Below are 17,906 nucleotides of genomic sequence, written 5' to 3' on the forward strand. Positions count from 1 at the left end.
GACTACACAAGTGGTTCAAACAAGAGGCCAGATTGTTCCCTTCCCATTGGAAAGGCTGGGCTTTTTGAGGGAATGGGTAGAAAATGTTCTACAAGGTGTCCCTCTTGGCACTTTCCACAACCTGGACTGTCAAAGTAAGAGATACAGTAGAGTACCCTCTTCCCTGCGGAAGGAATGAAGGTTTTTTCCCCCTCAGCACTGTAAACTCTGAGGTTAGCTGAAAGCATGTGTGTCTTCACACGAAGGTTTTCAAGAAGAAATCTTTCAAGAAGGTGTCTTCTTGTCTGACTTTACTGGATCCATGCTACTGGGACCTGCTCTGCTTAGGGCTGCCTTTGGAACTTGTAAAGGGGAAAGAAGGCCCCTTTCTACTCCCATCATTTCTGAGTTGAGGGAATTTCTCAGAAAAGTTAAAGCAGTTTGGTGTCACAAATCCCTCTTCAGTTTCTGCAATGGAAAACTGGATTATTATGTGCCTTTCCTTGCATTCCCTTCACCATCTGTCCAAAGGTTGGTTATGGAAGCTATCTATCATGCACTGCCATGGACAAGCCTCTGTGCAGATCTTCTTCTCCAGTACAAAGGTACTGGCCCCACCTCAGACTGCCTTACTGTACATTTTCAGGGACACCCATCTCTGAGGGATCTAAGTGCTTTCTTCAAATATTTAGCATGCTTTGCTGTATCACCTTCTCCTCAGCGAGGAACTTTCTGCAAGCTCAAGGTGGGTCCATTGCTGTCATTCACAAACAGAACACATTTAACCTGGAAGTTGTAAGGTAGAGAAACCTCAGATGTAAAATTCTTCTTCATTAGTTGGTGAAGCTTGGCAAACACTACCATGATCATCCAGAGAACAACGGGTTGATCTCAAGTACTCTTTGGGCTCCTTGGAGAGAGATGCTGAAGGTGAAACTGAAGATGACACGAATAAGCTAGAAGACCGTTCAGAGAGAGAAGGCGATGAACCACCCACTGGCTCAAAGGTATTGCACATGACGGATACAGGTCTTCCACTAGTAGCAGCCTGTTTAGTCTTAGTGATATTTTGCCTCTGTGGGGGAAGAGAGGCTTCCAAGTCACTGCAAAATCCATTAAGGGCAGAGTATGCAGAGACCACAGACAGATCTGAGAAGGACAGTTTCCTCCCTGTGTCTACATCAGTCTCCTGTGCACCCTCTAAGTCATCGATGTTAGGCCTAGGGCTGCATCTCCATGTTTTTAACCTGGTTGCAGGTGACCCAGTACTTAAAAAGTGAAACGGTTCACTGAAATGAAAAGTCTCTGAGGCTGAAGAGGAGCTCATTGTGGGCAAGCAGAACAGAGACTTGCTTCGTTGAAATGACCAGGAAATGCTGGAGGCACTGCTGGATCTGCGTGTGAAGTCCCCTTGATCACTGTGTCTCAAGTCCTGCTGAGAGAAACCAAGATAATGACCAAGGCCATTTGCATGATGCACCTTGTTTTGACCCATTTCTTTTGGTTGCTCAGGGACAGATTGGTGGCTCTGAGGAAGATAGGCTGGCAAAGGGGTGAAGCGGGAACCTGTTGACACAGATGGATACAGTAGCTTGTTCTGCTTTGCAGACTTCCTATACCAACTATGTGCTTGCTGCAGCAGGGAGGGGGAGAAAAGAAGAAAGATCATATCAGTGCAGAATTGGCAGTCTTACAACCATAAGTCTCCACTGCAGAGTTGTTACTGCAAATAACTACGAAGCAGACTTCATTCAGTATGCTCACAGCAAATGTTTCACTTCAATAACAAAGAGAAAGCACCCTGCCAACATCCCAAATATTTACATAAGGAGCCTTGAAGACAACAAGAATAAATGGTAGAGAAGCCCTGCCTTGCAGGCTGAATTACACTAGCTTGGAATTCTCACTCACTATGGATTTATTCTGATTCATTCATATTCTGTCTTCCAACATTACTGTATTAGTGGAAGCTAAAGAACAAAAATGAAGAGACTAGAAATGTATGTTATATATTATTCTTTCTCATTTCTTTTTTACTGTGGTGCAAATGATTTTATTTTTTCCTCTGAAAGATCAAAAAGCCTTTAGCATAGCAACCTCATTCTCCCTCACCTCAACAGGAACTCATCATTCCTTTCAACTACCTCTTTCACATTTTCTCCTTCACATCTGGTTAGCTGAATGGTGCTCTAGAACCCACTTGCTGTGTTAACTAGCTCCCARTGACTAAAAGGAGAGATTTAGACATCTAATTTGTGTGTAGATACCTAGACTAAAGAGACCTGACAGTCACGATCGGAATCTGGACCTGAATCTCACTCCCAGGGCAAGATTCAGTTGTCTACAAGCCAGATGTTTCAGAAGCTGCGCAAAGCTAGCAGCTGTGACAAATGGGGAGCCAATGCCCTCAGCAGCAGAGGGCCAGATGGCCTTGAGTATTTCACACGGCATTATACATGGCTGTGYGGGCAACTCAAATGAGCCCCTAGTGTTCAAGTAAGCATGACCTTTTTCTCCATCTCAAATATCTCTGCGAGGCTTTCAGGAGTTTGCATTTTAAAAAATTCATTTAAAATTCCTCTTGCTGGAATTTCTCATGATACAAAATTCTAGATTTTTGTTCCAAACAGGAAGGGAAGTAATGGGACAAAGTGCAAGATCATGCCCTTGAGAATTAACTATAATCTCAACCATGGAGAAAAACTTGTCAGTCGGAAACAACAGATGAGAAAGAATAAGGTATCTTAGTCACTACGTGCTATGGAAGTGACAAGGCTGTGAGAAACATGATTCCAGGCAATCTCAAGTGATTTAAGTAAGTATTAATGCAGTATGTAGGACACCAGTAAGGTCTCATCTGGAATGCTGCACATGATGCGAGTCACCCATATTAAAAAAAAGAATAAATTCAAACTGAAAAAGTTGTAGGCACAGAAAAAAATAAGAATGAATGAACTATCCATTAAAAAACTTAAAACTGCAAAAGAAAAAAAGGTTTATAATCACAACAGAAGTGCAAAAACCTTCTGCTGGAAGCAGCAGATAAAGATGGAGCTTTATCAGTTTACACAGGAGATTATATGATGTGACAGAAAGGGATGAAACCCGGCAACCTAGGAGGTTTTTTCTAATCCCGTCTCTAAAAGAGTTTCCTACATTGCTGCTGATGGCATCCTGCTAGTGCACGTTGCATTGTCTTAGTGACACAGATCTGTCATATTTATCCTTTTTTCTTATTGCACTGATTTTATAGGCAAAAAAGAATTTTCACCATCTGTAAAAAATTTTTGCTCCTTTGTGATTGCCGGCTAGAGGTGATTGATAGGACAGCCAAAACCTAGGACTTCACTTAGGCATTGTAGATAAATATATTCCAATGTGTCCTTAATGAGGTATGTTAACTTATAATCTATTTTTGCATAATACAATAAGTTGCTTTCCTTAATGCCATAAAGAATTAAATGAATTCATGAGTAAAATTAACAACAGTACTGTAGCAGTTTCATTAACTGACAAAGAATCAAGAGTGMAAGAGTCAAATAAAATGAGTCAAATTCTTAATGAAACATTACTATAAACGAATTTAGACCTCTATGCGCAACATTATTTTATTTATGCAATAGGTGAGTTGATTTGTTTTAGAAATTCCTCAGCAAAATAAGAGACTTGTGTCCCTGAAGAAAATACCAGCTGTTTCATAACCAAAGACATTTTTGGATAACCCAAAAGAGTATTATATGCTGGAAGTAGACAAACAAGCCACCCCATTCTTTTGGTGTGTTTGTACAAGAAATCATTCCTTATTATATTGCTCTTTGCACTAAGCAAGAGTTCTTATCTCTTCTGTGTAGTAGCTCTGATAGCAGATAAACTACATGGGATCAATCACTACACTTGATCAACTGATAAAAGTACTATATACTTCTAGCTATCAGAGAGAGGATTGTGGATTGCCTGGCCATGGCTTGTTTTTATGCTATCGTCTTGCGTTTAAGCATATGTAATTGATAATTCAGCCCATCAAGCACCTAAAGAACCCAATACTCCAAGCAAGTGCAGTCTTCTTGTTTCTGAACTCCCTTGCAAAGGTAAGGCCTTTGGGGTCAAAAGCACTGGCAGCAGCTCAGACAAAGCTGTACCAGAAAACACAGAACTTTTGGGACAGATCAGACGCTTGCAGGAGGAATAGTTCAGGGGCAGTGCGAAAGCCTCTCCTTTATCTTGAACAGACCACACTGTTTGTCTGTATATGTAAAACAGCCCACAGACATCATAGGTAGGATTTAGTTGTTTAGTTAACGTAGCTAAGGGAGTCTGGAGAGCAATTCAGCTCTCCCTAAAGGAGACCCCTGTATCTCGTTAGCTGAACTGCTCTCTAGATCCTTGGACTGTACTGACCAGATATCCATTGACTACAATGTGAGCCACAGTGTAGGTCACACAAAAATATCTGCAGTTAGACACCACTTTAGGTGACTACAATTTGGAGCTGAACCCAAGTCCTACAGAAATAACTCCAATAGGTTTATTTTGATTTGGTTTATGCAAAGATATTTTGGACACTGGTATAAGTCTCATGCATTTAAGTGATGGTATTAATTTATTGTTCTTATTTATTGACATAACTTTTTATTGACGTGTTCCAAAGAACAAGTAATTAATTTGGTCTCTCAAAAGCTACTGAGAAATACTGGGTCTGATACAGTTGCCTAATCGTAGGTGTTTGTTTGAAATATCCCGTCTGGCATGCAAGCACACCCATGTGCCRTTCCATGTCAGGGACTTCAGTGCCCAGGAATGTCCCTGGGCATGTGATTTATTAACAGAGATAAACTCTTAACTCATGTGTGAATAAAGCACAGACATAAGAATAGGTGTTTTAAGCTCTTTCTAATATTGAAAGATCCTCCAAGTTAAATGAGCTTGTGTTAGTTTTGGTGTAGATATGCAACACAATGACTACAGGAAGGACCAAGTTACCAGGACTCAGAAGGATGCTTACCTGAGGCATTGCCTGCAGCGAAGTGGAGCAGAGGGCAGGTCAGTGCCAGGATACATGGATAAGGTGAGACAGATCACCTCTGCTAGAAACCCTGAAGGCTCTTAAATAGGAACTTTCTAACCAAGATGCAGATAAAAGTAGAGACTCAAAGGAGAGGGGAAATGCAGTTCTAAGTGGCAGCACTTGGAAGAGGCACCCTGCCCCATGCAGCTGAATAGCTCTAAGCACATGGCCTAACTGGAATATACTTAAACTGAGAAGAAAAGTCTACTTTAGATAAGGCAGATGTTTTAGGTTTTGGTTACTTTTAACACTTTTTTCTTAGCTATTTTCACATTTCTGTGGACAGATAAGAGCATTTTATTTTGTACAAGGTATTTGCTGTTGTTCCTGCTACTGAGTCACAGTCCAGTTGGCCTGGCAGGAGAGGCTGGGAGATGTCACTAAGGCAGTTTATTTCTGAACAGCTCTGTTTATGGCAGGAATTGCTTACCTTGATCATTTTTTGTTTAAAAAAGTTATGATTTAGAAGACCTGTTTTCCAATGCTGCTCTTCATGATATGGGTGGAAAGGGTGAATGCATGCTTGAAATAATAGGGGGAGGTGTTTAGCCTTAAAGCAATGTAACTGAAAGTCTTCCTGACTGTGAGGATGCTGGACTGCACAACTGTGCTACAGGTAGAGTGTCAGAAGCTCCATCTCACAAGAAAGACTGGAGGATAGACTAATGAATGGAGATTACAGGCTAATCCTATATTCTGCAGAACTGGATTATGTGGACTAATAAGACTTCTCTATATCTACATTCTGTGGCTTGTCAGAGATCACAGAGAGGATTCAGTGTTTTAGCCAGGATTAAAACTCATATAAAACCAGCCTCTAGTCCTGTGCCAAGGCCATAGGTTGTGCTCCTTCATATTACCCTCAAACTGTACATGGAGAGCAGCACACAGTGTGCACGTTCTCGTTATTGCTCCTCTTTATTTTGATCATACTGTGCATTACAATTCTATGAAGTTTAAGAACCAAACAGCATTTCCCTGTGTGACTGTTCACAGGAGAAACAATGACAAACAAATGGAAAATGCTGATCTTCCACTGCTGCTTGGGTCTTGGGGTGCTGAAAATAGCAAAACAGGATTCTGTGTGTTAAAGACTATCATGCACACTCAGTTACTCTTTTTAGCAGAATGGCTTTTTTCCCCTCTGTGAGTCTTCCTTTGACTTTGGAAGCAGTTCTATCAGCTTTAATTTTTCTTAATTCTTCTTCTTATAAGTCTTTATCTTCAGCCTCCTCATAGTTTGTTTTCTGCATTGGCCATTACCTCAATGCAGCCTGAGAAAGCACTGCCTGGTATAGCTGTGCTGCCTGTCAGAAATGAGAGTGGTAGAGATGCTGGAAAGGGGACCAGCCATCTGACAGAACAAAGACTCGATACAAACTGATGTACCACTGACACAAGCTTCTACCACATCTGAAAAACTGATCTGAACTGAAATTCAAAATACAGGGAGAGATATGTCAGACCTTTGCATAAATATGCATGGCAAAAATGGCTATTGATTGAACAGATTAGTTCTCTACTAGAACAATTTTTTTCATCTAGTGCTAATCTGATATTCATTTATAATCTCTGCACAAATTTTTGTGAAGCCTGGAGGGATTTAGAGTCTTTGTACATTACAATATACTGTGGAAAAATTTCATGACAAATATGCAGAAATTCAATAAACAACCTGGGGAGAATTTCACAGAAATGTACTTTCAGTTTCCCTTGGGCTGCCCATACCTGATGAGAAAAATTCATGAATGCTTGTGTAGTCTATTTTAAGTTATTTGCTTTTAAAGAAAGCAGATACCGATCTTATTGTACATTATCTGCATTAAGCATTGCCAACAGGCCTCAGCTGAGATCAGAACCCAGTCAGACAGTCATTACAGCAATGACATCACCATCAGATTTTGCCAGCCTTGTTCAACAGGAGTTTGATGACGTTTGCTTAACAGCTTTAAACCACTGGGACTGATCCATAAATAAAAAACAATTCAATTTGAGAAAAAGTGGCAGAGTTTAGTCTTCAATATAATTTTTTCCTAGTGAAAAACTGACAAGACATTAATTTCTTTTTATTTATCTTCCAGAGAAGACTTACTGATTTGTCTATACACAGGCAAAGAATGTAAGACAACAGTTATCAACAGCCGAGAGACCAGATGTCAGGAATCCTGAATTCTGCTCCTCTCCAGCTCTAAATACAGTTGATGAAATCACAGTTTCTCAGATTTGAGAAATCACAGTCACAGATTCCTGACAAAACTGAGGTCACATACCTCAAAAGAACACAAAATAATGAAGCCCCCTTAACAGGTCTTACTCAAAAGGCAAAATGTATTCAGAAGGGCAGAATATCAAAAGACAAAATGTACAAATTCAACTTAAAATTGAACTGAATATATTTTTAAAAGTGGCATGTACTATGTTTACAAAACTAAAATGGGTGGGTGTCTTGTAGCACTATATATGTCAATAGTTTTTGTTGGATGTATTTTAGGTCGAGTCATCAGAGATCTTGCTATGCCATGAAAGATAATTGCCTAAAAGAAAAGACATAGAGAAAGTATCTTGCGATGAAGAAAAACAATTGAAAAATCCCTTCCTGTTTGAGATAGCTACTATGACTTCAGCTCAGGATTTTGTGTCCCCACCAAAAACAACCATTAGCAATAAGAAGAATCAAACTCCTAAGGCACTAAAAGGAAAGGAAAAATGCTGAGAGTGCAAGATTTTTAAAAACAGGAGACTAGTATTAGACTTTTGGATTAATTAATTCATTTTTAGGCACCTGCCTTGACTGAGTCAATTTTTATCCCCAAAATCTGTCATTTTCACCAGTTTCAACAGAAATTAAAAGTAATGTCTGTAAAGGCTCCTCCTACACATTCTTCTCTGTCCTTTATGCTCTTCCTGCCTTTCTTTTCTCTTTGGGTTCAAATCTGCTCTATCTGAACTATTAATTTAAGCAAACTTGCAACTCTTTTCTCATCTCCATTTTTCTTCTCACAGACCAAACTGTTCCCTGTAACAGTGCACTTTCTTTTCCCGTCTTTGTCTTTCCTCTTTGCCTTTTCTGCTTCCTGGTTTACTTGCTCCTCCTCCTCTCTTATATTTGCTCTTAACTGTAGTGACTCAAGACTACAACAGTGGAACTGTGCTTTCTTTCATTTATTTCCCAGAGTCTGTAGCTGGTGATGCTTTCGAGTAACAGGGACTATGTAATTTAACTGAATTTAAGATCAGACAGGTCTATTATATCATCTAGTCTGATCTTCTGCTTATCACTTCACAAATCATTAAGTCATTCTTTTACTAAGCCCACTGACCCTTTAGCTAGACAAAAGCATTTCAGTTTTCTTGAGACTAAATTGCTGTATGCTTCAGGCAGGGCACACAGGACACTTAGGTGCCTCAAAGCCCCAGGCTTCTATAACAGTTGAAGATTGACTAATGCTCCTAGACTATCTACATGTTTTATCAAAATCATACGAATGCTGGATGACCCAACTGGAGGCTGAGGGGAGGAGAGGAAATATTGCTTTGTGTGAGAGAAAGGAAATGCAGACTCAGGAGAGGTCTGACAGCATTTATTAGGTCAACTGAAGTAAATGCAACCATGACCATGTTGATCTGTCCCCTAAATGTCTGGAAGTGGCCCCTCAGCCTGCAGGATTTGGCTCTCCTTGGCCAAGATAAGCCTGGGATGCAAAGCTTTCCTCATGCTGCAGAGGAAGGTAAAATGTTTCCCTCAGTCTGAGTTGGGGTTGGGAGCTGAAAAGTTAGAGTTTTATCCTGACCTCAGGTACAGTAATTAGTTTGACCCTCAGCAGCTACGTAACACCTACTCCTGCTGCCCATATATCTAAGACAGGGTGTTCTCTGCATTTTCTGAGTCCTCTTGTCCCAGCTCCTTGCTTCAGCTAGGTCAGTCTCCAGTACTTTGTAAGAAGACACAATCCCCATTCCCTTCTCTCAGCCTAAAATACATTCGGCCACTTGGGCACCATGGAAAAATAATTTGCTCCTGATTTTTGCTTTCAGCTATTGCGGGTGTGAGGTTTGACAACGATTATACTTTTCATGTAGATATGTATATGTTTTAAGTAAGCTGAGGGAAATAAAGGCAACTACGTTCTCTTCATGGCCCCAGACAAAAGGGGATGAAGAGAAGAGCATGAATCTCATAGCCACCTGTATATATTACACTGAATAAACAAAGAGGTATTCAGCTATAAATTTTTTATTCCTTTTTCTGTATAACACATTTGCTGACGTCCACTTGGGCTTATAACCTTCATGCTACTTCCCATCTTCAAGTCTTTTGCACTGCAAATTCTTATCACAGAATGCTCTTATGCATACAGATGGCATACATCTGCCACCACAGATTTTTGTATTTTGTATTTTTTGTACGTCTCTATGCCAGACATATTCAACAATTATATACTGAGCTAATACATAAATGACTGTAGTTCACCTCATGAAACCATGAGTGGATGAATACTGCCTGACCATAGATGTAGGATACTCATTCCGTACACCAAACGTTGGAGAAATCTCCAAGGTAGTAGAGACCTGAGCTTGCAGGTAGCACAGCAGCAGATTAATGAGACTTAATGGCTAGGTCCACAGGCAATGTTTTCTCAAAACCAAAGCTTCAGTTAATAAACCATGTTTTCTGAACATGATTATACTGCATCTGAACTCAAGAATACAGTTCCCCAGTATATGTAATCAGAAGGTTGCCTGACTCCCTCAGCAACTCAGCTAAAAATCCCTCTAATTAAAACCTGCAGGCAGTTAACTTTTGTGTTATTATTTCAATGATATTCTATAAAGCAACACTAGACAGAAAATATCCACACCATAAACAGTATAGGGTCATCAGTATAATCTTTAATGGCAAAGAACCCAGGATTTTTATTTCTCTTGGCTTTCCAGCAATGTTGTCCACTCCTTGCTGCTGGAAATGGTGGAGGAGGAAGGATTTCAGCATGAAATTGGTTGTTACAGGAGTCAATTAGGTGCCTGAAGGCAGGTGCTAGGTACTATTTGATATCCCCTAGGGTTGCCTGCTGGCATTCCAGGAGGGCACAGCTCTCCTGTGGGTCCTGGGTCTAGCCTGCCAGACCTCTTTTGGGTGTCCCAGGTACCCTCAGGCATCTAAAATGGCAGTACATCCTATGCTTAGGCACTGAGCCACTACTTAGGTGAGATATTCATTTGCCTTTCTCCCCACCCCCCAAGTATGTCTGCATGTGCATGTGCACACACACACAGAGCATCTAGAAAATACTGCCAAAATGCTATTTTTTTGTACCTTTCCTACCCTGTCCAAAGACATCCTTCTAATTTAAGGAGGCCATCTGTGCACTTTCTTTCTTCTCTCTGGTCATTACCCCTTGCTTCCCAAACATGCATGGCCAAGCTAACTCATCAGTTATTAACCTTTCCTGCTTCCCACATTGCACTGCCTGCTGTGCAAATTCATTAGCACTTCAGCTGTCTCTGCGGGGATTATGCCCACAGGCAGCCAGGAATTTGGACAAGACCTATAAAACCAGCAGTACATGGTATATTCTTAGCTACTCTGTTCACATATTTTTCCCACTGCTCTTACAGCAGCTCCCCAGAGCCCCTGCTTCTGGGCTTAGCAATGGTGAAGCAATGTGGGTGTCTTCTTCCAGGATGCAGACATGTTCTTAAGCCATGCTCCTGCTAAAATCAACTGAGGTGCATCCCTTCGCTTCATTTGGTATATAGGTACATATAGATCCTCAGTGTTAACTTGCTGATATGGAAAAGATACTGTGACAAAATAATTTTGAAGGGATTTCTTGCAAATGAAGGAATAGGGACTCTGATATTAAACAGACTTGTCCTGCCCACGAATAACTTTATTTTCTCTTGCACTGACTTTATCTAAGCCCCTTGATAATTGCATTTGCAAAATGGTTAAGAACATGGATCAATCTTGCTGTCAAGTATCCCAGTCCCTGTAAGCACACCAAGAAAAACACAGAAGTCACATCTTGTTAGTCTAATCATGGAAGTATACTCAAATTTCAAACATTAAACACCGTCCGTTATTAAAAGGAGATGTAAATCTATCATTTTAGGCATAATTGCTAATTTTCATCTGTAGAGAGGCATAGCATCAATATGCAGCAATTAAAAATATTCTGTCGATTACTGAATACCAACTAATGTGCAGGCTGAAAAATATTACGATGTCATTGTTTGGATTCACATATTTGGGAAGAGATGAAAGTTATTATTATTAATAGATACACTTTGTGAGAACTCCTGTACCTCACTTTTAAAAAGTAGATATTGTAATTTGTTTTTAACTCAGAATGAATTAAAACAATACAAAGACTCCATGTAGCACCAAATTCAGTGCTTCCTATAGCCCATGCTCCATCATATAATCCCTTTTCCTGAACTGATGGAACTGATGATCATCCTGTCTTAAATTAAGGTATTAACTTGTTTGCACCTACTGGGAAGCTGTTACAAAGTTGGCCATCAATATGAATAACTGCCAGCGTAAATCTGTTTATTGCCAGTTTTTTTTTCCTGTGCCAAAAGAGTCACTTAAGCGAAATAGCCTTTTTCCATCCCTGCTGTTTACCTTCTGATATATTTTTAGAGAATAGTCAGAGCTCCCCTCAAACTTACTTTGGCTAGGCTCAGGTCGCCCAACTCTTTCAGTTTCTATTTGTAAGACAGTCTCTCCATCCCTGCACACAAGGTGTGATCCCTCCCTGTACCACTCCTGTCTGACGCCACCTTTCTGGGGCCCAGAACTGCACATGGGTGAGGCCAGCAGTGTCTTTTGCAATGGCACAAGCACTTCCCACACTCCATAGTGGATACTACGTCTCATATATGCTCAGGACTGCATTTCTCTTTTCAAGGCCATGCTGCACTGGTAACTTGAAGCACCTGAGCACAAATAGGTCATATATTTCCTCTTGTATAGTTAGACAGCTCCACTTCTGATTCTATGGACTTGTTTAAAACCTGTAAACCAGGACCTAGGCTTCATGACATTATAATTTCATAATTCAGACCCAAAGTCTCTGTTTTCCTCTATTTTGTATATATTAAACTTCTTTTGCTTCACCACACTTCTAATGTGATAATTTCCATTTCCATAACTTCATGTCCATTTGCAATTTTGCCCTCCTGTTCAGCATAATCAACCTCATTGAAAGCAGAAAAAAATAATTTAATTTGGGGACCATTCTTAACAGTCTTTTCTTCTTCTTTTTTGAGTATATGGCTAAAATCTTGTTTTAATTCTCTCTGCAAGGTTTACCTCAGCCTGGTGGTTGGCAAGCCTCGCTTTTCCTCTGTACTGCCTGCCTCCTGTTATTTCTCAAGATTTGCTGTTTTGAAATGAAAGCCTTCTTTACAAGCCCTCTCGGTTTTTTCCTTCCCTTTAATTTACTCAAAACCAGTGCAAGATCACACAAACCAAAGTTATATCACATAGAAGAGATCCACAGAAAAACAGAAAAATGGTTGTAGCTATGAGTGGTTACTGTGTAAAAGCATTGTGATGGCTCTTGTAAACTTAAGTCTGCAAGTTATCTCAGCCTAACACAGATATGCCTACAGTGCCAGCAATCATCTTGACAAATTGGTGACTAACTTGGCAGAGGGGTAGGGAAGCCRAATTGCCTCCTGAGCCCTGCATGTGTGCTGTTCAGTTCTGACATGAGGCATCTCTGCAGGCATCATCTGCCAGAAGGCATCAAAGGGTTTGGCCACCACCTGGATGTGACTCCCCAGAGTGCAGAGGCCCTGTATATGTGGATTTTTAGTTATGCAGCTACGTACCCAGAGGCACTATGCTGCAGTGGGCATGTATGTACCCAGCTCTGCAAGAGGTCCATGCAGTGGAAGGATCACACCCACAATGCTTCTTCTGCAGAAATAAAGCCAGACAATTTGGCAAGCTTTATGAATGAAATTCACTCTAAAATATACCCCACTCTAAAGCCTAAGCAGCAGTCTTCTAAAGGTGAGGGTCTGCGCTCTTTGATTCACATGCTTAGCAGCAATAAATACCTTTGCAGTGAAGGAATGCACATTAACCTCTCTCTAGACTGCCACATATACCCTTCTGCAGAGTAGGGGAGCTATTAAAAGCTTGCTGCTTGTTATGCCATTTAACTTTCTTGGATGCAGTGTGGTGAGGCGTGCTGATACAATGTGCAGATATGATGACTGCAGATGTCCTCATAAATAAATTCTCTTTTAGGATCTGATTACGAGCACCTGATATAAGCTCTAAAGGAGAGTCTATGGGAGTGTGCCTGCTAGGTTGCTCTTTAAGGTGCATTTMTTTTCCTTCACCACCTTTCCCCCATAATGATAATCACTGTGCAGAAGAGAGGTGCAGTTTGTCATCCCATTTTTTCAAACCGATTCAAGAAAATATTGTGTACCATCAGGAATTCCACTTGTCTTTCATAAAAATCTGCTAATTGAGAGCTATTTTATAAAACTCTGTCAGTGCCCATATTTCTCATAAAACTATACCCATTAGTCAGCATTTCTCCACTTGGGTTTGTAATTCCTTCTCCCCTCATTCTTTTAAACAACTACCTCATCTCAAATCATTCTTTGTGTAAACTGAAGCTGACTGATATCTGCACAGTATCACCAACTGCTTTCCTGATTAGTTATACACACATAGTAAGGGGTTTTGAGTTCTTTCTTTAGCAGTAATGTCCTGGCTCTTCCAGCTAGGACAGAGCACTAGAAAAGCCTCCCTTCCTGGCTGCTGTCTTAGGTTAAGCTTTTCTGTACAAAATCAATAAATATGCTTCTGTTTTCCTGTATACTAAACTTACCTGCAAAAGGATCCTATTTCCATCATGGTCTTCAGTTTGCCACCTGCCTTCACTGATTGGGCTGCAAGAGTTGGGCAAGAGAGGAACAAGCTGTCCAACATCTTTTACTCTGAACTCCAGCACTGCTGACTCAGTTGGGGCTGGAATCTGGCCCTTCGGGAGTTTTTTTAAAGAAAAYTGAATGTCTATGTCCATGTTAGAATAAATTGGGAAAACACAAAAGTCCGCTTTTTTCTGACATACTGGTCTTTTCAGGATTAACTCATACAATTTCAAAATGTCAACAAAGTTTTCACTCCTGCAGTATATAGTGAAGCGGATAATTTCTTTTCCATAATGCACTGGGCGAATGGCCCACAGAGGAGTCCCTGGAGCCAAAGTGTAGAAGTCCTGGCTGCATGGCATGTAAGGCAGGAACTTCCCATGCACTTGCTCTGTGTGGTGGTAATGCCAAGGTGGCCGCTGAAAGGTTTCATGGAGTTGCAAGATCGGTTCTTCTCCATATTCCTCCTGCAGAAACAGAATGATGGCAAGGGCTGGCTGAGAAACACCAACTTTACCTTGCTTCCTGTGCTTTTGTGATGCTCGTCTCTCTGAGACTCGAAACAGCTGGAGGTCTGGATGGATCCAGGCTAGAAGATAATCGATGGCTTGCTGGAGAATCTTAGATTCTCCTGGGTCTGTGATAATATGTACACTAACAAGGAATGGGTCCTGTACGTCTTCCACAGAAAGTTCACCTGATAGTATAAAAAGAAAAACATCCATTAGGATTTTAAACCTACTAATTTCCTTGACTGTTGTAAAGATTTAGGTGATCCTTAAAGGAGAAACAGACTACTCAGTCCAACCGGGCTTTGTTTTCCTCTCTCTCAACCTCACCTACAATAATCTAAAAACAAGGTGCAGAGATATAGCAACAAACAAAATAACCAGGAAGACAGAGTAGCTTTATCACGCATACCACAACAGTTATTGTTTCTACTGAGGCAGCCTCCAAAAGACGCTACCCAATGTGAATTTCTGTGCTAGACAAGAACTGCCCAAACAGCTGATAGGTAGGAATGACAAAAACATTGATACAGAGTGGGGATGGAAGGGGCACTAATAATGTGCAGAATGATTGCGGTGGACAGTGTTCATCCCATCTTGTTTTAATTTGTGCCATCTGGCTTGGGGCATGGAAATTACACCACTGAACTCCACTCTACCACCTTGCCACTGGAGTCTTCCATCAAGTTAAGAGTGCTCTGTGTCCTGAAGGCAACTGTTTTAATAAGCAAGGCAAAGTTTGTAGGGAGAGGTAATATCTTTTATTAGACCAACTGATAGAGCTAGGGAAAAAAAACAGACAAGCCTTCAGGCACACAAGCCCTTCTTCAGGAAAAGATATTACCTCTCCATACAAATCCTGCACTGTTTATATCTTCAGACCATCATTTAGACCTACAACAATACTACTGCTTCAAGGATTTTATAAGATTAAGGAAGACTGGTAAAAGCAGGAAGCACAAAAAATTACACTCACTCAAGGGAAAAAAGAAATCTCTAGTTAGTACTGGGAATGTTCAAAGGGGCTCTATATATGCCCTGGCCCCTAAAAGCTACCTGACAGCTCAGCAGCAGAGCAATGGCTGGTTAGAGGGCAGGGGAGAAACTGTTATTACTGTTCTGCTGGAGTTGCATGCCAAAAAAGGTGCACATAAAAGATCCAAGACAGCTTAATACTGTACACCGTTCAGGTAGTCTGGATATTGTTGCTGAAATGGCTCCCTCTATTTGGTGTTCTGAAACTACCTGCATGTATGAGACCCAAGCCTGGGCACAAAGCCTAAACATGTGAAGAATCAGAAAGACTTCCCCAGCTTTTCATTGTGTAGACCACATTTAATAGAGGGATTGTCTCACTGACTGCTTCCCCTCCTGTTGGCAATCGTATGAACTTCTCCCTCCTCCCCTCTGGCATCAGAATAACATTCCTGTGATACTTCAGCAATTGCTTTAATGGAAAAGCAGTATTACACAAGCAGTGTATTTTAGTTGCCTTTAATGCAGAATAGCCACAAGACATGGAGAGAAGCTAAATGCAACTGTGTAGCTTTCCAAAGGTGACCAGTGAACATACCTCCAGTCTCAATTTAGGAGCTCCTGAAATACACAGTATGCAGAGGAAATAGCAAGAATGCATTTTGCCTCGAGTAGATTTGGAAAAAAACAAACAGATAATCAAAAATACAATTACAGCAAAGTTCCTGTATCTCCACATGAAATGGGTGATGCGGAGTGACTTTGTCACATGGTTAATGGAAAAAAAACAAAACTTGAAGCAAAAAAAATCTGTCAGTATATCATAGGAGGCGCTGCTGTAACACCTGTTACTAGTAGGTAATTTTTAGATATCCCCTGCAGATAGTCACAGTGTGGGAGAAAGACAAGGGGTGTGTGKGKGGGGGTAGATGTCTCATGGTCCTGTGCATGGGGCAGCAGGACAGGAAGGAAAACAAATTGTGGGGACAGMGATCTAATAAAACTAGAAAGAAAACAATCACCATAGCTACACAGTCATTCGTTTTCTAAGATTGGTATAGAAGATGTTCAGCTCTMTTCTCCCGCCATTTCTTTTGTCACACAAATGCTATCAAAGTCTGCAACAAGAGACAGGCTCGATATTTATGCATATAAATGACTGTAGCTTTGAAAGAAGCCTGGGCTCAACAATGCGAAGCAAAGAGCCATCGTTCCTGTGGGCTGCTTGTTTTGCATTGAAAAAAAACCCTGAGGATGGCTTTTCTGCCCTCCTGTTGCTCAGCATGGTGCATGGACACTGAATGGTCTAAGCATTTTTCAAAAGTGAAGCGAAGCCTTCGGGGGAGCCAGCGCCAGTATTAGTATTCTGCAGCTATCAYTGACTGTGCCCATCAGCACCAGACACCAGAACAGTCAGCCCTGGAAGGCCACCAAAGCTCTGCACAAAACCATCGTTAGGAGCTAAGGTGATACACACAGTAGAGAAAAACACCCTTTTTTGAACTAGAAGTAACTATGCTGAAGGGGAAAAAGTGTAACAGATCAGTAGAGAAAGAGCTGCAGTACCTATTGTATGTTAGCAAAGATACTCTTACTGTAAATGGGTGCCAATTCTACACCTCTCATTATGTGGCTTCTGTGCTTATAAAAAGGCAGCCTTTTCATTTAGAAAAGGAAAACAGAAATACAAGAAAAGCAGAAATACGAGACAAGAAGCTGAGAGAAACTTCCCCTGAGCTGATGAAAAGCTGCAAATTGTTTCTATTTTACTAACAAGTCTTTTTGCTTCAGCTCACAGGGGAGGGGGGAAATGGCACCCTTTCTCATGACAGAGTTCAATCTGCCCTCTGGCAAATTGTCACGGAAGCAAATGAAAGCTCTGCATATGTATTAGCCTTCCTGTGTTACTAGTTAATCCCACAGAAAATATCAAAATGCTGAGGCATCTATTTGAAAATAAGCTCTACAGTTCTTACAGCTATTACAATTTTTTTTTCCTATGACAGAAGGGAATTAGTTCTTTCTGGGTTGGCAAAGCACTAACATTGCTAAGAGGTAAATACCATGAAGATTGAGAGCATTTTATAATTATAAACTTTTTACTCATCTATTAGCTAGTGTTAGCAACCCTGAGAGGCTAAAGCACAGACCTGATGGCAAACAAGACAGCCCAAATGCTGAGGGGCTGTTGCACTTCACGTCCTAAAGCTGGGAGCTGAAAGTGACCTGCCTATTTATGATTAAGTCTTGGATGGGTCTTTATGTGTTATTTTGTTGCTGATGCAATATTTAACTACACACTTTTTTGACTTCCTGAGCCAAGAAAAGGAAAGTTCTGCAAAGCAGAACTGTTATTTTGCCCTCCGTTCTTCCTCCTCCGCTTTCCCTGCCCAGGTATCAGGATTTATTTGTCAGAAAGATATTCTGACAGAAAGCAGCAGGTGCTGTCAAATCAGCCTGTGCTAGCTGCCTCT

At 40.9% G+C, this 17,906-nt stretch overlaps 1 protein-coding gene across 1 annotated transcript in view; it reads right to left on the reverse strand.

The window, feature by feature from the left end:
- Nucleotides 1-790: 790 nt before the first annotated feature.
- The window catches only part of FAM124A (family with sequence similarity 124 member A), a 44,045-nt gene continuing 26,929 nt past the window's right edge, over nucleotides 791-17,906 (reverse strand). Inside the window, exons 3-4 of the mRNA XM_026073672.1 lie at nucleotides 13,906-14,645; nucleotides 791-1,612 (exon numbers count right to left, since the gene is read on the reverse strand). Of these exons, the coding sequence (XP_025929457.1) occupies nucleotides 791-1,612; nucleotides 13,906-14,645 (1,562 nt within the window). The remainder of the gene's footprint in view (nucleotides 1,613-13,905; nucleotides 14,646-17,906) is intronic.

Source organism: Apteryx rowi, unplaced genomic scaffold (assembly GCF_003343035.1).
Source record: "Apteryx rowi isolate R43461 unplaced genomic scaffold, aptRow1 scaffold_372, whole genome shotgun sequence".
Taxonomy (NCBI): Eukaryota; Metazoa; Chordata; class Aves; order Apterygiformes; family Apterygidae; genus Apteryx; species Apteryx rowi.